The sequence below is a fragment of the Pochonia chlamydosporia genome (genome assembly GCF_001653235.2).
Source record: "Pochonia chlamydosporia 170 chromosome Unknown PCv3seq00010, whole genome shotgun sequence".
NCBI lineage: Eukaryota > Fungi > Ascomycota > Sordariomycetes > Hypocreales > Clavicipitaceae > Pochonia > Pochonia chlamydosporia.
This window is the reverse complement of record NW_019154045.1, coordinates 381033-400616: the sequence shown is the minus strand read 5'-3', so window position 1 is coordinate 400616 and position 19584 is coordinate 381033. Positions and strand designations below refer to the sequence as shown.

General features: G+C 48.5%; 8 protein-coding genes across 8 annotated transcripts; 3 read left to right on the top strand and 5 right to left on the bottom strand.

Moving 5' to 3' along the window:
• Window positions 1–1034: 1034 nt before the first annotated feature.
• VFPPC_14737 (hypothetical protein) lies at window positions 1035–2318 on the bottom strand (the record flags this gene model as incomplete). The annotated part of the gene is made up of 6 exons (XM_018292505.1): window positions 1035–1126; window positions 1192–1369; window positions 1433–1551; window positions 1610–1913; window positions 1977–2198; window positions 2256–2318. The coding sequence occupies 6 exons, from the start codon at window positions 2316–2318 to the stop codon at window positions 1035–1037; spliced, it is 978 nt and encodes a 325-aa protein (XP_018137266.1).
• Window positions 2319–2908: 590 nt separating this feature from the next.
• Window positions 2909–3276, bottom strand: VFPPC_10241 (csbD-like domain-containing protein; the record flags this gene model as incomplete). Its single annotated transcript, XM_018288642.1, has 2 exons — window positions 2909–3112; window positions 3205–3276. The coding sequence occupies 2 exons, from the start codon at window positions 3274–3276 to the stop codon at window positions 2909–2911; spliced, it is 276 nt and encodes a 91-aa protein (XP_018137267.1).
• Window positions 3277–3861: 585 nt separating this feature from the next.
• Window positions 3862–4535, top strand: VFPPC_10242 (microsomal signal peptidase; the record flags this gene model as incomplete). The annotated part of the gene is made up of 3 exons (XM_018288643.1): window positions 3862–3942; window positions 4042–4256; window positions 4313–4535. The coding sequence occupies 3 exons, from the start codon at window positions 3862–3864 to the stop codon at window positions 4533–4535; spliced, it is 519 nt and encodes a 172-aa protein (XP_018137268.1).
• Window positions 4536–5069: 534 nt separating this feature from the next.
• VFPPC_10243 (hypothetical protein) lies at window positions 5070–6200 on the bottom strand (the record flags this gene model as incomplete). Its single annotated transcript, XM_018288644.1, has 1 exon — window positions 5070–6200. The coding sequence occupies one exon, from the start codon at window positions 6198–6200 to the stop codon at window positions 5070–5072; it is 1131 nt and encodes a 376-aa protein (XP_018137269.1).
• A 2567-nt stretch (window positions 6201–8767) lies between these two features.
• Window positions 8768–10387, bottom strand: VFPPC_10245 (F-box domain and ankyrin repeat protein; the record flags this gene model as incomplete). The annotated part of the gene is made up of 1 exon (XM_018288645.1): window positions 8768–10387. One exon carries the CDS (start codon window positions 10385–10387, stop codon window positions 8768–8770), a length of 1620 nt encoding a protein of 539 aa, XP_018137270.1.
• Window positions 10388–11383: 996 nt separating this feature from the next.
• Window positions 11384–12627, top strand: VFPPC_16897 (hypothetical protein; the record flags this gene model as incomplete). Its single annotated transcript, XM_018294650.1, has 2 exons — window positions 11384–11915; window positions 11975–12627. The coding sequence occupies 2 exons, from the start codon at window positions 11384–11386 to the stop codon at window positions 12625–12627; spliced, it is 1185 nt and encodes a 394-aa protein (XP_018137271.1).
• A 3418-nt stretch (window positions 12628–16045) lies between these two features.
• VFPPC_10248 (short chain oxidoreductase/dehydrogenase) lies at window positions 16046–16972 on the top strand (the record flags this gene model as incomplete). The annotated part of the gene is made up of 2 exons (XM_018288646.1): window positions 16046–16332; window positions 16399–16972. The coding sequence occupies 2 exons, from the start codon at window positions 16046–16048 to the stop codon at window positions 16970–16972; spliced, it is 861 nt and encodes a 286-aa protein (XP_018137272.1).
• Window positions 16973–17121: 149 nt separating this feature from the next.
• On the bottom strand, window positions 17122–18021 carry VFPPC_10249 (glycosyl hydrolases family 43 domain-containing protein; the record flags this gene model as incomplete). Its single annotated transcript, XM_018288647.1, has 1 exon — window positions 17122–18021. One exon carries the CDS (start codon window positions 18019–18021, stop codon window positions 17122–17124), a length of 900 nt encoding a protein of 299 aa, XP_018137273.1.
• Window positions 18022–19584: the final 1563 nt, after the last annotated feature.

The window sequence follows — 19584 nt, the reverse complement described above, 5'->3', positions numbered from 1 at the left end:
GGGGTACCAAGTGGCGGGGGTTATGCAGGCAGGGGTACTTGCTAGCCTCACCCAAGTGAACGGCAAACACCAGACAAGACAAGTGATTGGATAATTGGGCGGTTTGACTGCATGCTCTCTGGTCACCACCATCTCAAAACACCAGACGGATAGACAGCATCCCCAACCAGGAGAAGCGCCTAATTCCCGTAGTCAATCTACCCGCATAACCTTGGGTTGCGCCAACAACACCTGGGCCTCCAAACCCCCAAAACCCCTCGACTCCATGCCTCCTGAAGTCCTCAACCCAAACAAATGCCAATGCAAATCATACATCAGACCCATCCACAACCCACCAGCATCCACGTGAAGTTGCCGACATGCACATCAAGGGCTGGCTGCATGGGCTGATTTGATGCCCGAGTGCCAACATCGACCTGCCAAGTCATCAAGTCCAGGCACACCAGACCTAACCACCTTCACTACCTACCTAGGTACTTAGTAGGTACCTAGGTAGGTACTGGTACCCTCCATGACTGACGCTCGAGGATCAATTGATCCGCACTCACAATCTACGTGCTCTGCCTTTGGTCCATCTCGTCAGGCATCACAAGATACGTCACCATCCCGGCTGTAGTATTCATGCATAACATCAGTCACGAAGCACGGACTACTTACTGTAAGCGCCGTCGCCCTCTGGCATCCATCTACTTCTCCAGCACCCTGGCACCACAACCCAAACAATAAATCCTGTGGAGCAGATGCAGATGAGACCCATCGTCATCGCTTAATTTTGTGGGACTCGGGCCGTGGCTTCGGAGCTTGAGTCTTGACATGCCCAAACAGGCAATCATGAGTTGGACTGTCATCTTTGAGGTAAATTCTTAGGTCAATTGATTACGAATTGTAGGTTGCTATGAGATGCCAATCTAGTAATACCGTTGTTCTTCAATACTCCCCTTCTTCCTTCGCTTTTCTAATTCGTCATCACCTTTGACTCTCAAGTCTCTTTGTGCCTGCAGAATGCCAAGCCTTTGGTGTCTGCAACATGCATCTTACGAGTCCAAGCCCTCGTTGCCGCTGCGGGAGTCGGAACGTCGAGTGAGGCTCTCGCGAATGCCAACAAATCCTTGCATCAGGGTGTACACTGCAAACGTCGGTTAGTCGTGCCTTGCGTTTTGTGCACACGTGGCCAGGGGGGTAAATGCTTACTGATGGGGGCCAACAGCACAAATCCGGTGCAGTAAATTGAGACGGCCTCTTTGGACCCAACCTGTTCCTCGTCCATCCAGAAGAAGGGGTACGTTCCTGACACTGACTTGCCGATGGCAGCCCAAAGAAGGTACAGTCCAGAGAGGAACATTGACCCAAAGATTGAGGAGCCGATAGCCTTGATGTCGGTTAGCAATCATGCGAATCCGTTGGGAACGAAACGATCCAGGATCAGCCCTACCATGGGTTTCTTGATGCTGTTCAAGAAGAGAATCTCGAGAATCATGATGACCGAGTTCGCACCATTCATGTTGATCAGGACAAATGGCTTAAACCATCCTTCGCCAAAGAGATCACTGACTGGAATCATGATGAGCAATGTGAACAATAGACGACGAACAGGGTGAACAAGACATACAAGGTGTGTCCGGAATGGTGGCCGTGGATGCAACATTGACAGAAGCCTCAACTAGATCAGCTGCGACTTTGGATACCACTGTGGCAGCACCATCGCCAGCATCGTGCTGTCGAGTGATGAACCAAAAGATTGTAGAGTTCATGAAGCAAAACACCGTTGTTGCAGTGTAAAACATGTTGAAGTACCATTGTTTCCTCTGGCTCGCCATATTCTGGGGCAAAGACATAGCCTTGATGATCGACCGCTCGAACCCACCCTCGACCTCATTGGGCTCAGGGTAGTACAGGTGGGTGAAGGTCCAGGACTGTCAACAGTGATGTTAGTACAAAGCAGAAGCATCTTTGTCTCTTGGGCAGAAGATACTCACAAACGTAACGACATGGTACGCCAGGGTCAAGACGGAACAAAGTACCCCGAAGTCAAACAAACTGGACACGAGGCTAGTTTCCGATTCTTCCACATTCATCTTGTAGTGGCCAGTCATGACGGCCGTTGCCGCCAGGTATGTCAGGACGATGCCACGGAGAATGACCAAGAAGTTCTGGGGTATCCATCGCCAAGGAGAATGGCTGGTTCGAAGAAAAATGGGCTGCATAGGGCATCATTAGGACCTCGATGCTCTCAGCTGGCTGTACGAGTTACTTACATGGTCCTGCATGATGACCGGAGGAGGGAGGCCTTGGTGCCCAAGAAGCGGAGTGGAAGACATTTTGAGAGTGCGAATCGGACAACGATGTTCCACGAGAAAACACAGAAGTCTGAGAAGTGAACACGATGCGAGTTGCGAGCTGTGAGCCTGGAGAGATCGAAAACAAACAGCCAGCGGAGGCCGGGCTGGCAAGCAAATGGGAACGAATGGGGATAAATGCGTGGATGGTGAGCGTAATGGTGGCTGTAGGAGAAAAGAAAAAGGTTTGAAGAAGAAGACGAGAAAAGGAGACTTTGTTGACCTTTGGACGTGTTTCTCGTGAGGAAAGAGGCCACTTGCAACTGCCATTCAAATTGGGAAGGAGGCAGGCACAGTCAGTCAGTCAGTCGGCAACGCAGCGCCGTTCGGCAAATTTGTAAAGTCAAGTGCATCGTGTGCATCGTGTGCATCGTGTTTCATGGCGACCGACCGAGGAGAGAGTGGCAATGAGAATGAGGGTCTGCATTGTACTGACATGGTTATGCCCATCTTGAGAGAAGGTCAGAGAGCAATAGGATATATTTTTTATATTTAATTTTTTACATGTCCCATCGTTCGTTCTCGACTGTGGCGGCAGAAGGCTGGTTGACATTCTGGCAGCCTCGCCCGTCTCATTCACTCTTGCTGCTCTCGCTGCCTTCCTTCTTCATGCCGTCACAGCCAGTTACCTTGCCAGCCAGCTCCTCCGCCTTTCCGTATCCCTGAGAAGCATCTCTCTGCTCTGCTGCTGCCTTCATGGTTGAAATGCCAGCTGCCTTGTCTTGTTCGCCTGACGATTTCCACGGGTGTGAGCCGGTCACGTCACCCACGGTGGCCTGTGCATTGTGTGTCATGTTAGATATCTGGGTACATGTATCCGAAGGTCTTGCCATGGAAACATCAAATGGCTTTTGTTCCCGTTGCTTACCTCTGCAACTCCCCTGGCATACTGGACATGGCCTTGGACGAGTCCTGGCTGCTGAGGAGTAGAGTCAGACATGTCGGCGGAAATTGTACTGTGTGAGTTATGATCTGGCTTGCTTTGGGTTCAGTGACCAAAATTTTTTGACTGTGAAGAGTTTGTTGAAAAATGTTTCTATACAGGGACGACTATGAAATGCCAGGATATTTCCTCCCTAAATACGTAAGTACATCTACGATCATTCCAACCGATGACATCGACCACATCCTGGCTTGCTCCATGACATCACAATCCTCGATTTCATCAAAAGTCCACACTGCCTGGTGCTGAGTGCACACCAGCAGCAAAGGGAAGATGTGTGCTGCCAGAGCGTGGCTAGAGCTGTGGCGTAGCTGCCCCTCCTTCCACAACTGTCAATTGCTGTGTGGCTGAAAGCTGGTTGTGAAACCGAGAGCTGGATGGTCCGTGCACGTTCCTGGCCTAGCCTGACCTCTGGAGCCACCATGTCCTGAAGTTCAGTTCCGAATACGTACGCCAGATTGTCACAGATCCCCCTCGAGGAGTCCATTCACGCAGCTTCAACGCCGCTACACCTCTGGATTCTGTCCTGTTTGCTGCTAATACTCCATCACAGGACAGTTGCTCCAATTTTGTGTTGCCAATATGTTGTCCGGTCTCCAGAACCCGCGGCAGGCTGCCGCGCAGCTTATGAACTTTGCGCTGATACTGTCAACCGCATTCATGGTACGTCCAATGCGCACGACCAGGTGCCGAACCGGCTCAATGGACTGGTTTTTAGGTCACCAGACTTCTACGCAGAGCATTGAACTGACCGAATTACAGATGTGGAAGGGCCTTTCAGTAGCCTCCGACTCTCCCTCGCCGATCGTCGTCGTCCTTTCAGGCTCCATGGAACCAGCCTTCCAACGCGGCGATCTCCTCCTACTCTGGAACCGAAACGTATGGCAAGAGACGGCGGTGGGCGAGGTTGTCGTATACAATGTCAAAGGCAAAGATATCCCGATTGTACACAGAGTGGTTCGCAAATTTGGAACTGGGTATGTCAACATGGGGAGCAATCCATGGGCAAACTCCTCAGCTAACAAGTCTGTAGTGACAAGGCCAAGCTTCTCACGAAAGGCGACAATAACAACGCCGATGACACAGATCTCTACGCACGAGGCCAGGACTACTTAGAGCGCAAGGACATTATTGGCAGTGTGGTTGGATATTTCCCTTTCGTAGGATACGTCACAATCCTGCTATCGGAACACCCATGGTTGAAGACGGTCATGTTGGGTATAATGGGCCTCTTGGTGATGATTCAGAGAGAATAAGAAGGCATGGAGCGACCAATTTTGTACATCAATTAAAATCGAGATGCATTACTGGGACTAGCATATGGAGTAACGCGAATCTTTGAGCAGGGCATGGAAGCCGGCACGCTATTGTTCTATTATTCCTTGGATGCTTCATCTCAGGCCTTGCATCGCCGAATGATTTGTTGATCCTGGCTTGTGGCAATTCCGCATCATCATTGAGAATGCTCCCATCGGTCGACATATCAGTGTGTTCGACGAGTGCTTTCACATACAGTACTGTCCATCTAACGCATTGAGGTGTCTAGCATGACACGCAAACATCCACTGCCATTTCCTACATCTAAGTCCTGTAAACGGAAAACTGGGGCCCAACTGGGTGTAAAGGAGATTGTGGTGCTACAGCTATCAACACCTCATCACAGAGCATTGCCACATGGACCACGAGCAGAAACGGTCTTGTGTTGAATATAAATTGTACGCAAAACAGAAAGCAGAAATATCAAAAAAGAAACATGTAAAATAAAATTCTTTGGGCAAGGAAACATATGATTAGCTCTTCCAGTGTGACTGCGACGTATAAGCCTTGTTAGGCACATGAGCAGCAAACTCATCGCGACCGCTGATTCCCTGCTTTGGGATGATTGTTTTGGCCTTCAGATCGAAACAGTAGTCCTTGACACCTTTTCCATCACAGACCTGGTAGAGCTGTTTGTGGACCATGTCACAGTAAAGGTTCTGCACAGTAGAGACAATATCCCAGCCATACGAGTTAGGATGCTCGCAGACAGCGCGGACGTCGTCGTCTTTCTGGTCAGTGATGATAAGATGATCGGGGTTGTGGTTGGAACCGTTTGCTGTACTGTTGCGGCGGAAGCTGGTTCGGGCTTTGAGCCTAAACTTCTTCTCTCCCTGGTGAAGATAAACACTTTTGTCATACTGACCTTTTCTGTCAACAACCCGGGACAGATCCACATCCGCCCCTTCACCAGAGTTTGTAGAGTCTTCTTTGTACTGCAGCGGGGGTTTGAAAAACGGAATGATCCCGTCAGGGAGCAGATTGCCCCAAAAAGAAAAACGAGGCGTGCTCTGACAGAGTGTCTCCGGCTGGGCCTGGTATTGGGCCAGCTTATCTCTATTCGGAGCCAAGTCATTCAAATGGAAGCTGATTGCCCGAGCGTTGATGCCATTCGTGTGGTCGCCATCCAGCCAGACGCACTTGGGTTTCTGGAAGTTCGATCCAATCCTGTTTTCGCTCAAAAACCAAGATTGTCCGCACATGTACCCCGTGTCACCGTAAAAGGTACCAGAGATTTTCTGGTTGGCAACAGTGACGGCAGCAATGCAAATAGCATCGTGCTCGAAATTGCTTAGCATGATGTAGTACGGGTCTGCCTGCTCGTACTTGTTCTGGTTGTGGGGGACTATGATAGTAGCATGTTTGCCGTCGTTGATTTTCTCCTTCCTCCCTGCGTGATACTGGCCGATCCGGTTACCGGCATCGTCCCATAGAGCGATGTGAGGGACATTTCCGCCGGGCGAGCCTCCTTTACCACTTCCAGTTATAATCTGCACTGCGGTAGCTTCTTTGGGAGCCTCAGCCTGGTTTGCGTACTGGGCCTGAAGCGCGAGTGGCACGAAGAGGCCAGCAGCGTTGAGGAAGAAACCGAGGGCACCAGACATTGCGAATGTCCGAAGGTTTGATTGAGAAGTGTACAGAGTAACTTGACTGAAGGAGAAATGGGTGGGAAAGTCGGAAGACAAAGTAGTTGAAATTGCCTCAAGTTCTAGAGATACAGTTTGTGGTAACAATAGAAGTTGAAACAGGAGCGTTGACTGGATTTGAGTAATGTCAAAAGAAGTCAGTACGTTCAAGGAAAATATGATGGTGTTTTATATCTTCTTCTGAAGTATCTGCCTAAAGAGTTAGACACGGTATGTAACATGAAAATAGAGCTGCTGGCTTCCCTGTATGCGGCCGAAATCAACGGTTGTGGGCGTCAAAGCCCAATTGTTTTGGTCAAATTTGAATAAATACTAGATTACTAAATTTGAATTTCTTGGTAAGCGGTGAATCATCGTTGGTGCTTCAAGTGATGTAAGGACCCCAACGTCCCAGGAGAATATTGCCAGCACATTGCATTGCGAGTCGTATTGGGGGCGATGCGGCAGATCCCACTAAAGGTCAACCTTAAAGAAAGGCTTGAAATACCTGGTTGCTTTGTTAGCCTTGAACCAGGCAGTCAAGTCTCCCAGATGGTAACGCAGTTAACCAGCTTCGGGTTCTAGACCGATGGTTGCAGGATCGATTAGCGCGTAAATTGAAGGATTGGACGTTTGAGCCTGGAAGAAACAATCTTCAGCCTTGTATGTAGCAGTGTAGATACGGGCGGCAGTGTCATGTTACTCAGGGCCTCGGACTGGGCTAACATCAAGAAAGGGGAAATAAGCGGCATGACGAGGCAGTATAATGCTTCAGTTCCTGCAGGGAAATTAGTCAATCTGAGTTGTATTGAAAAGTTCCGCATTGATATTGAGGAGTTCAGTCTTTCACGATGACCGCATAACCCATACAGGGAGTGTGTGTCAGGATATTGATAAGTATACGCCTACTTATCACGCAAGGCCATTGACTCTTGTAGGTGCTAGAAGCTATTGGAAGCCAAATTCGCAATAGCATAATAACATTCTATTTTGGGAAATCATGTGAATCAAGAGACATGCTTTCAAGAAGTTCTGGCTTTGTGCATGGTCTACAGATCACAAATAGTACCTCTCATGTTCTTGCCTCGCAGACTTGAAACTACGACCCAATAGTCGCTGACCTCTCCAATCCAGCCAGGCTAGAATCCCCATTATTGAGTTAGATATGGCCACAAAAAGGCTCATCCAGAACACTGCAGTTTCATCAATGCATTGACGCGAGAGAACGTCGTCGTGATCAAGGCCTGCATTCCTGCTGAGCTGACAGGCCCAGGATCCGAGATCGAATATACCCCCATCATACTCCGCGTAGCGGCCGAATCCTTTGTAATCGACCGCTTTGCTTCTGTATTCTATATTGAACTTATCGGATCGGAGGTGATCGACGGCACACATTGTAAAGACCACTATCGATAGAAGGCAGCTTCCTATAAGTGCAAGGAGCGCTATGAATCGTTGCCATTTCGTGAGCTATTAGGAAACCGACTGTCAGTATGTCTAAGCTCTCACCAGGCGACGTTCATCCAAACTGTTCATTCGGGAACTAAAAACTCACCATTACAGCTTTAGACCTCCTCAGTACGAAACCAACCAGCGAACCGAACACCAGTGCCACAACCAAACTCATGGCTGCTGCCCCGAGTGCAAGATCCGAATTACCAAGAATAAGATGTGCCGGGTACAATGCAATGATCTCGCGGCCAAAGCCGATATCTATACCGAATGGGATCAATTGATTGACAGTGTTGTCGTATGTTATGTGCCGGAAAGAGACCATGGAATCAGTCTTGAAAGCCAAAATGAGAATGGAAAGCAGAGTCGTGATCGCGGTGACGGCGGAAAGGGCTGGTACAAGTGTGCGAGAGAACCGGGATCGTGTTTGATGCAGTGGTGAGGCTGAGGTCATTTTCGCCTTCGTGGTTATCGACTGGAAGCTAAGAAGGAATGCTGTAGGTTTTGAAATTCTGTTAAAGCATCTATTAGAGAAATAAGACAGCTGCAAACGGTTCATGAGAAAGAGGAATTGTCTCTTAGTCCAAGCCCGGGGAGTTTTGGCGCGTCGTCCTGAGGGTACGACCAACAAGTTAGATGTTAGGAGTTTCAGTTGTTCACACAACCAATTACATGGTCTGTCGGATCGCCGTCGGTTGGTTCTCTATATTTAGCATGCCAATCGATTGCACCAGTCTGCATAAGCGAATGCTGTGTCTCTCAGCGGTTATGGGACATAGCAAAGGTGAGGGTTACAGTCAGCCCCTTTGATCAAATACAGAATAACACGGCATGATAGTGACGAGTCAGCTCGTTGGATCCCAAAATTTGAGCCATAGACATGTTTGTAGCTTATGTATTCAATTGGTGACAAAATGCCAGTATCTAATCTAGCCTGTTGTAATTTCTAGCACATTCATTTGGCTGTCTCCCGGCAGTGACGCTTACAAGTCAACTTTTTCACAAGTCAGGGGGATCTAGGTCCTCTGACAGGAGAAGATTAAATGGTATCCCCTCAAAGACAACCTGTTGCCATCGTCTATCATGTTCCATGCCTAATACTTCCCCAGCCATTCCCACGTACGCTCGCTGGTGCGTATGAACCCCATTCCGGTGAACTCTCTCTCCTGGAGAGTCTCGGTGTCTGTGTCTTCAGCACCAAGAGAAAGCAGATGACGGACAACCCAGGATCCGAAACCATCTTTTGCCAAATTGATTGGGAGTTCGCTGGGGTACGCGTAGCCATCGTTGAGGGCAGCGCCGTGTTTAACCAAGATGGTGAGAGATGTCAGATTTCTACAACCCACGGCGTAAAAGAGTGCTCTCCTACCTACATCACCGTTCTCCTGATGGAGAAGGTCTGGAAATCTGTCCAGGAGCCATTTGACCACACGCGGTTCACCCCCGCGGGCAGCGCCGCGAAGGGCCTCATCGGGGTTGGCTCCATGTTCAAGTAGGATTTCAACGGCTTCCTCGTGACCGCTTATTGCAGCTCCTTCAACTGGCGAGTGCCCGCCGGCGAATTCAGGAAGGTGGATGTTTGCTCCTCGCTCCAAAAGAAAGCGTATCATGCCAATGTTCCCCAGGGACGCAGCATATTGCAGTGAACAGGTTATACGGCTATGATACGATTCTGCTAGCTGGTTGACATCAGCTGCACCTGTGTCTAGAAGCATCTGTACGACGTCTTTTCTGTCATACCGTATTGCTTCCCAAATCATTTCTTGTCCTAGCCCGCAAATGTCTAAGAAGCTTCTCTCGCCCGCCTGCACTAGCATTTGGATGAGGTCGACGCTCACCCTTGCAGCTGCCACGATCGCAGCCAGGTACTCCATTTTTGAAGGTGATAATCTGTATTCCGGTAGCAGCAGAAGGCGAACTATGTCTATATAGCCTCCTAAGACAGCAGCTCGAAGTGCACTGGGTGCTGTAGCTGGGTGCCGATTTCCAGAAGACGCGAGGAGAAGAGCAGTATCGAGAGCCGGCTCCCAGTCACTGTTCTCACGATCAATCTCCGTTTCATGCAGCGAATAGCCGCTGATTATGTCTGGCCGAGCGCCATGATTCAGCAGATATCGTACAACTTGTATGTGGCCACAGCCTGCGGCCAGGACCAGTGGTCTTCCAAAGTATGAAGTGGTACCATTCACATTTACCAGGGGCGTCGGGACGTCCTGGCTACCTGTCAGCAATGACTTGACCACAGGCATATTGCCAATGATAATGGCGCCGCTAAGGATGTTCTGAGCCTCCAGTTTAGCATCGTAGGTTTTATCTGGCGAGCCGTAACCAGAACAACAGGGGTTGACCACCTCGGCCACTGCTTCGTGCCGCTTCCTCAAGAGGTTTTCATCGGTTTCACTTGTCAACTTGTCCAGCATCTGATTGACACGCGCAATGGCAAACAGGCCATCGGTCCTCGCCACTTCCGTTGAGCATGATTTGACCACAGCAATCTTCGCCCGTAGATCAGATGACATGAGCCACCACAATGATGGAGTAGCAGGGTCAAGGCTGTCAACAACTTGACGAACAATAATGGCATCAAGAATAGCCACGTTGAAAGCCCTACCCACGTTGCGTAACCGCACTGCCTTTGCGATGCCAATTCTTAGAATGAGGTATTCGATTATAAGATCGAGTAATTCGGAGGGGCAGTGACGAAGTTGTGCCATGCTTTTCACACAATGATAGACATCGACTGGACTGGTGGAAATACTCAAATGGAATGGAGCTGAGCTTCCGTGCCTTGTCAAATTGGTATTGACTTGTAAAGACAAGATAATCTAGTTGTGCCGCACCGAGTTGGAGGACAGCGAGACTCCAGCTTGAAGGGGTTGAAATGTCTAAAAGTGAAGGACAGTCCACACATGCGGGGAGAAAGGAGAATGGCATGTTTTTGCGTTGAACGGTCTCGTCGAGTGCGGGACACAACCTCAGCAACATACCTACAGAGCCAACAGTAGAAACTCGAACAGCTTATGAAACAGCCAGGGGCCAAGTCTACGCGCCTATTTATTTTTAGTTCTTGTTTTGCTTCGCATACATCTACTTGGATGGTGAAAGGCAGCCAACATTAGAGAGAAGTTGACCTACCCGGTGAAACGAGCCTTCATGCAGTCAGACCAAGGTGGCCAATGGCCGGCTTCCAGCCAAAATTAAGGTCAAACTGCACACCTAACGGCAAAGGATGTGTCTGGGGCATCTTGTGAAGTGAGTTATCTGATTCACGTAAGTTTCTTGCTCACATATGACGGACTGAAGCCTGCTTGGTTTTGTCTCTGCAGCCCCCAACATTCATGCAACCCTTGGCTTAGACATATGTTGGCCCGGTCTCTGAATGACTTGATGCGCTTCTTTACTTTGGGTCTCTAGCCTTTAAGTTTAAAAATACGGCGGCAAACTAAGCTGACTAGTTCTGACTACCATCTAAGTTCCTCACAAGATGAGGGTTGACAACACAACTTCCAAGAATAATCTCATGCCCCTTGCCCGCAGACTGGGTTGTCCACCACAACGTCTTCAAGAGATTGTATATAAACACCGAAATACCCGAATGTTTGACATATTCCATTTCTAGCACTCAGTTCCAAATATCAATCCAAACTTTCATGCAACCTTTTGAACACTTTATCCCCTAATTGGTAATCAACAATTCACCTCCTTCGAAGATGATTTACTCATCCCTTCGGCTCTCCCTGGTGCTCACTGTCTTGACAGCGAGCTTTTCTTTGTTGACCTCGGGAGTACCAATTACTCAGGCTGTGAATGTCTTCCAGGAGAGACCTGTGTCATCTACGTACGGCATTGCTGCTGTACCAGCCGACGCAGCGCACAAGAGACATCCCATTCCCCTTAGCAAGCATGATATTTCTAGTTTTTTCCTTGGGGCAAGCACAAATGAGATTTTCAAGAATGTTTTTGCTCGGGTTAACATTCCTAAACCACCACCACCACCGCCGCCGCCGCTTCCGCCACTGCCTCGACCAATTCCAGCTCCAATCCCCAAAGCTCCGGCTCCGAAACCGAAGCCTATCCCGCCAGCTCCCCGTCCTAAAACACCGCCACGTCCAGATCCTCCAAAGCCCGATCCTGCTGCAAAGCCTATTCCACCCAATGAAAACCCTGGACAGGGCTTTGGCAAGGGCAATGAGCCCAAAGCCATGGACTCTTACCGCAAGCTGGGGTCACGCAGTTACGGAGGTACAAAACGGCCGCTAGGAGCAATAGGCAGGACACTCCTATCCTGCAGACCGAGGAAGAACTTGCAAAGCATCGAAAGAATGAGGCTTTCCTGGATATTAAGAAAAATGACGAGCTTGATGTCATTGATTTGGACGTGATTGTAAATGCCGACCCAGCATTGAAGGTGGTGCGGAACTTTAGGTCGGGCGAGCTTGGGTTTGATACGAGCTCCCTCAACATGTTGCGACAAACGACTGTCTCTGTAAAGGGGGAGCCAGGGTCAATCATCAATAAAGGAACATATGATAAAGAGGGAAGATTTATCATGTACCAAAGTGCATTCAAGGAGCTTAATCCAAAAAACAGCAAGACACCCCTGAACGAGATGGGCATGCAGAGCTTCATTTCCGCTGCTGGAGACAAAACCAAGAATCTTAAGGCAGTCTTCCTGATGGACGTTCAAAACAAGGAGTTCTGGGCTATTACCAGACAGAACTATAACGATTTGAAGCAACCGTTTACCCAGGTTCTCACTTTCCAACGCAACACTCCACAGTTCGACAGGTACATGGGCAGCCCAAACATGAACAGCAAGCTATATTCTTTTGCAAATCATCACAACGCCATTGGCAATAAGATTCCCACTTCAATCATTGTGATTCCCAAGAAAGCCGAAAACTCTGGTAATAAGCTTACCGCTGCAGTGATCTTTAAAGACCCTGAGCCATAAGGGGCGGCTCCCTGGACCGGGCTATTGGGGAGCGTTGTGAAAAAAGCATCAGCAATCAGTCCGCAGTCGAATAAACTAATCGCTAATACATTTGATCTCGAGCGGGCATTTGTACTTAGACGACGAGGTCTGGGTGAACATGGTTCATTCGTTTTAGTTAGTTTAGATTATTGTCTTGAGAAAATGTATGCTTTTAGATATTGCTCCTCGCAATTGCGCAAAGCCCAAGGCTTGGATGCTTGGATCCAGGAAGGGCCGTCGTGGAAGAGGGTTGAGTACCATTTTTCTGGCTATGTGGTTAGCTTAGAGTATGATGGCATCGAATTTTGTTGCAGCCGATAGTTGGGTCAACTTCCATGTTATTAGTTAGCAGGCTTTGTGTTCATAAGTTGTGTTTCGATTCGATTCGCTGCGAACCTGATACTGAAGGCGGGCAATTGTACCATAGTCTGCAATACAGCCCGCTGATCCAGCCGCGTTTGAACTGTCAGCTGCAAAACAGGATTGCCGAGAACACTTCAATCATGACGATACTTTCGGGAATTGTGGTCAGAGTACTGTTAGTTGCCAGTGAATTGCCCTGTCTTTCCCAGACGGAATGATTGTCGCCCGAGCTTCGCTTCGCCAGAACTTGGGCAAGCCCTCTGCAACTAGGATGAAAAACGGGGACTCCGTGGACAACATTGAATGATTGGGCTGACATGGGTGCTCCAAGCTGGGGATTAATAAGTATCAAGGAGCTAAGGCGTTAGCTCCGATTTACGATAACAGGAAGCAATGGACCAAAGCCACTCAAGCTCCGTCTGACACGGCGAGTTGCCGCCGAAAAGCCTCTTCAGCAAGCCAATGGGCGACAACGAGTAGGCCAATTCCAGGAGAAGCAATGACGTTGCTCAAAATAGTTTAGCCTCCTATTTACCACTGAGGAATCTTAAATATTTTTTTGAGATTGGTCGTAAATGAGTGTTCTAATGTCAAGTTGATCAACGGATGCAACGAGCTGGAAATAGCTGACACCAAACACGGTCTGGTAAGTTTTAGACATCAGCACAATGCCAGTATTAATACACAAGAATAGCCAACAGTAGAAGATATCGTCGCCCTTTATCACAGTATTTTGATCATGTGGACAGGCTTCCCTTCCCAGAAACGCTTTGCACACCTTACTTGCGTATATCCCTCATATAGCCTGGAAAGGGGGAGAATTCTCGCCACGTGGTCATAAGAAGTCTGGTCCTTTGCAACATGAATCTTGAACGCGGTGATGCCGCAAGGTGCCACTGGCCGCCATCGGCTGCCCTTTTTGATCAATTTATCATTCAAACGAGGCGGCCTGGCTTAGAAGTTGACTGAGCACTGCAGATGAATTGGAAGACTTGACAGAATAAACGACAGGTACTTTTTGACATGAATCCCGCCAACGTCTAAGCTTATGACACAAATGACCAGAACTTGACCTTTTAATGTTTGAAAGATCAAGTCACTCACTTGCACATGAGTGGCTTGCGAAGATATCCCGCTTACAAGGTCGCGTTGATTGATTGTTGTTCAGGTACAGTACAGTAGATACAATACTCGTTCTCCGCCATCTAAACTCTGGGCTCACTGTCTCTGATGTCCAATCAATTTATTGCCTCACTATGTCTATCAATAATAGAGCCGTATATCTTAAATAGGCGCGCGTAGAATAACGAGTACGGTAAGGGAGGGATATAAACTAGACTACAAGCCTTAGAATCTGCTTTTTACATTGACCGGATATAAACAAGTTGGGCGGCCCTTTCCCTTTGTACCACTTCCAGTCTTCCAGTCTTCCAGTCTTCCAGTCTTCCAGTCTTCCGGTCACTCTTATTCACACTTTTAACTCTGGCGACGTAAGCTATTGTCTTTCCCAACTCTTGCCTCTCGGCCCTCAAGATGCAACTCTCCCTTCCTTTTTTTGTTGCCGTTGCGCTTCTCATGGTTTCGGGGGGACATGCAATTAACGATCGCAAGTCCCGATCCTGGCCTGACAGAAGACCGGGTGCTGGTGGTCGGCCGCGGCGGACGCTTGGGTATACTGATTGGAGGCCTTCTACGCCGACTCCGACAAATCTGCAGGAGGTATGACGCCCAGTATGACGCTGTTGTTCTGCTCACACATGATGCATGTAGTTGACGTTGACCCTTTCCTGCACTTACTAATTGTCCAAAATAGTGGCTGTGCATCCCATCAGCCTATAACACTGGATATTGCTATGCTGGAGACGGTGAAAGCGAAAAGCGTTACCCATGTGCTTTGAATTCGCCGGTACGTTAAGTCTCCTTAATACCAAGTATATCCATGCTAATTCGCCCATGTTAGTGTTCATCGGAACCGAAGGCGAGCCGAAAATGTAAGGTGAAAGCTAACTGGGCCTGGTGCAAGGATGTAGTCGACAACAGGAGGAAAAGGCCTCTGTCACAGACTCGTGGCCTGCGGTATTGATTAGTCTGTATTGCCTTTTGCTGCATTGTTTCGATTTGAGTTAGTCAGGCAATAGTACGCGCGCTTATGCCAGACTTATATTTTATATCTACATCTTGGATAGGCATTATGCACCTGATATAGTGCTTAAAGGTTGTCACACGGGACGGCCCAAGAGCCTTCAAGTCCTTTGATACGGGTTACACAGGATAGCCATAAAGGGACATAGTTACATAATAGCATCATAAGGTTAGAATTAGAGCCCAAGGTAGAGCTAGAAGATTAAGTATAATAAGAATCCTTAGGACTAGCTAGATTAAATAGAACTAAGAACCTTTAATACTAAAAGAGATTATATCTAAATAAAGTCTATTAATTCTAAGCCTAGCATACTGCCCTTATCACAGTTATACTCGTACGAGATTTAGCACTCAAGTGAGATAACAGGGCTATTGCTGGAAAGTCTAGGTGAATATGTCCTATACTTTCCAGCAGAATCCTGCCCTAGTGCTTATATAGTTAAGATGTCTACCTCTCTACCTTAACAGCCGTGTAATTCCTAATAGAGCACTAAGCTTGTGCGGTGTGGCCAAAAGCGGTGGTGCAAAGCGGTGGTGCAAAGCGCCGCGATTCCGGTTTTACAACAGGAACATTGACATGGAACCAATCGATTCAGCCACTCCGTCTGACACGGCGAGTTGCCGCCCAAAAAAAAAAAAAAAAAAAAAAAAAAAAAAAAAAAAAAAAAAAGCCTCGTCAGCGAGCCAATAGGCAATAACAAGTAAGCTAATTCCAGCAGAAGCAATAACGTTGCCTAACATAGTTTAGCCCTCTATTTGCCACCGAGGAATCTCAAATAGTTTTTCGGCATCTGCGACGGCTTCTATGCTCAGCTTACAGTATAAATATGGACTGAGCTCAGGAATGACAGAGCAAAGACATGCCGTCAACTTTTCACAGAACCTACTCACAATGGCAACTCATACCTTTCTCGTCACCGGAGCTTCGTCTGGTTTTGGTTTAGAAATCGTTCATGCCGCGCTTAAAGCAGGACATAAAGTCATTGCGGCATGTCGGAATCCGGATCTGGCAGCAGAGAAATCGCCCGCAGTATCCCAGCTCGGTGGCCGATGGCTTAAACTTGATGTGACTGACGCGAATACGGAAATCATTGTGCGGGACGCAGTCCAGCAATACAATATTGACATCTTGATAAACAATGCAGGATATGCCATGCTCGGATCTCTGGAAGAAATGAGGTGAGTCCGCATTCTGCCTGGGACATGCTCGACAAGTACTGTAGCTGAGCCTTACCTCTTTTCTAGCCTGGCCGAGTTCAACTCAGAATTGCAGACAAACACAGTTGGTGCAGTTCGGTGTATCAAAGGTGCACTGCCGCTGTTTAGAAGCAATGAACGAGGCACCATCGTGAACATCAGCAGTGCCGCAGCTCATTACGCCGCACCAGCCTGCACAGCGTATGCCGCGTCCAAGTTCGCATTGGAAGGCCTCTCCGAAGCACTGGCCAGCGAGGTCGGAGTGTTTGGAATAAAAGTCATTGCTGTTACACCAGGTGCATTCCGGACTAACCTGGTCTCGAACCTCATAACACCAGAGTCGCACATCAGGGCCTATGACGGTACGCCAGCCAGGGAGCTCGTCAAGCTGCAGATTGACTCAAATGGCAAACAGACGGGAGACCCTGTTAAAGCAGCACAAAAGGTTCTGGAAGCGTCGATTGAAGTGGCCGGCGGCGTAAGAGGCACATCTGCAGATGGTGAACTCATCCGCCTTGTCCTAGGCACAGATGCCGTAGGTGCAATGCAGCACAAGATCGGTGTTTTACAAGACACTTTGCAGAAGATGCGGGACATTGCAAAGAGCACTGACATTCACTAAGAAACTTGGACGTAGAAGAGAGAGAATTAGTCAATCATCGCTACCACATAGGCAAATCAGACATTAATACACCGCGGCAGAATCTTGGAACAACAACACAACGATGAAACTGTGGCAACCCTGCTAACAAAATAAACTAAAATTGTCAACTACTGCAACTTAGCTCCGGCATCACCTATTGGAGAAACTATAGTGTAGCTCATGTTTGTTCCCTTTTCTTGCACCCCATTCGTCATGAACAACGGAACCATATTTCCGTCCTCAGAAAACAGCAGCTGGGGCCGCTCCCTCCGCCCATAGTTGATGCTTGTGCCATCGGTAAAGTTGACAAGTGCACCATATGCCAGCGTTCTGTTTCCGTAGGTCCATGGGCCATGGTAGTCTCGCGCGTAGGCATGCCGTCCAGTTTGCTTCACACCCGGCGTGCCGCCATTTCCATCCTGCTGTGCATGCACGAGCATATGGTAATTGCCACGTTTGTCTTGCCAGAGAAATGGATCCTCAAAACGAACTGGCATGAGAGAGTTCTTTTGGATTCTTGTATACGGCCCCTCAAATCCATGGGAAGAGACGGCGATATTGCCGGACGAGAAGTTGGTGGCATTCAGGGAGTTGCCACGATATGCAAGAAGAATAGCGTGTGTTTTGTTCTTGCTGCTGTACAGCGGCCACGCCGATGGATTCGTCGCCGTTCTATCCCAGACAGTCTTGTCGTACGTCCCGTTGAACACCATCCCTCGATTCGTCCAAGTTGCGAGGTCGCGACTTGAGCGGACGGTGATGCCACTCTGACCATCCGGAGCACCGCATGTAAACTTGGTGGGACCGCAGACGTCCGGTGCTGGTTGTGGACAACCGATATGATACATGAGGTATTCTTTATCGGCAGGGCTCCAGATGACGGTCGGGTTATGCGCGAATGTGCCTACGACCTGGACCGGAGACTCGTACGGTCCTGCCGGCCCTGTTCTGGACGTAGCATGCGCAATGGTGCTGAAGGGCATCCACGACTTGAGAGGGCAGTGATTGGCAAAGAGTGAAAAGAACATATGATGCAGCTTTGGGTCCTTGGGGTCCCGTACAATGCTGCCACACCATGAGGAGACGGACTCGTGCGTGTGGTTATAGCCACTGGTGCGTACTGTTGGACGCAAATCAAGTATTCCGCAGTCAGAGCCTTTCCAACCTGCATCACACTTACATTTGCGACTTTTACACAGCCCATTGAGGCTACAGTCTTCGTCTTTGTGACATGTCTGTGTCGACAGTCCTATTAGCGAACCCGCCACAAGAACACTCAAAAAGGATGATGCCAGCATGTTGATGCTTGTGGACCAAACCGATGAAAAGATGAAAAGTCAAACAATTAATCTTTCAGGAAACGCGATGGCCTTGACGGAAAGTTGAATTCCTTTTATACTCAGTCTACACCCAATAGTCCCGACGGCTTCCTTGGGTTACATTCCGTCGGAGACTTACGCTTCTAAATTCGTGATAGCATGTCCTCGCTTCCATTTCTTGAACATCTCAAGTGTGGGGGTTGCCAGGGTATGATGATCTTCCCTAGGGAGAAACGAGAGAAACCCCAGGATTCGGGAATTTTGGTGTTGACTTTTTCCACCAATGACGTTATGCGAGCCGCTCTAAGTGCCGGTATCAATGTATTATCAACAGGTAAATATCCGCTTTCAAGTCACGATTGATATTTTATTACCCGAGGCATCCATTTTCGATGAACCAGGAAAGCACTCTCCAGGCCTGGCGGTGAATTTGCGTCGTTCACTTCCATCGGCATTTCCCTCCAGGGGTCCGTGATGGTAGACTTGAAAAATAATGGGCAAATTAGAGAGTTATTCTGGAAAGAAATTTCCATGACAGTATATACTAGCATTACTAACTTTGCTACAAAGGCAAGGAAGGTGCGTTTCCGGATACATGGCATTAAGTACACTACATGAAGCGAGGCATCACTTTCTTATGTGACAGAAGTCAGTTCTTGGATGGCACTTTTGAGCAGGGGTATCCATCTGAAGTATGGTTATCGAGGGCCCCGATGTACTCCGTATTCTTTTGTGAATAATACTGGCCCTGCACTAATGGCTCCGCATCCTCGTGGCCTCGAATCATGGCCCCTGTCAAAACACAGCATGGATCAACATCCTTTGTTTGTGTAATATATTTGTGACCGTGTGGCTGCTTGTCCATGGACCAAATGAGGACGAAACATCAGACGGCGGGTCGCATCATCTAATGGACACAGGCAATTGAAGAGGACTTGCCCAAATGTTCTACACTAAGCAGGGATGTTCGGCATGCCATGCAATCGCATAATGTCTCATCCGCTCCTCGTCACTTCAATTTATTCTAATATTCGATTGCCATGCCCCTGACTGTTCGCCAAGTTTCGGATGAAATGTCTGACAGTATCCCAATCTATGTTGTCGCAATAACGTCGGACACAAATAAGATCTGCGGAGCGACTGGCATTTTGACCTGTGCCTGGGCGGATGATCGTACCTTCAGAACCGCCCTGTCGTTTGTTTGTTTGGGTTCTTCTGCAGGGAAAACTACAAGATGAAAAGGGACACTAGAGCCTGGCATCAACAGCGAGA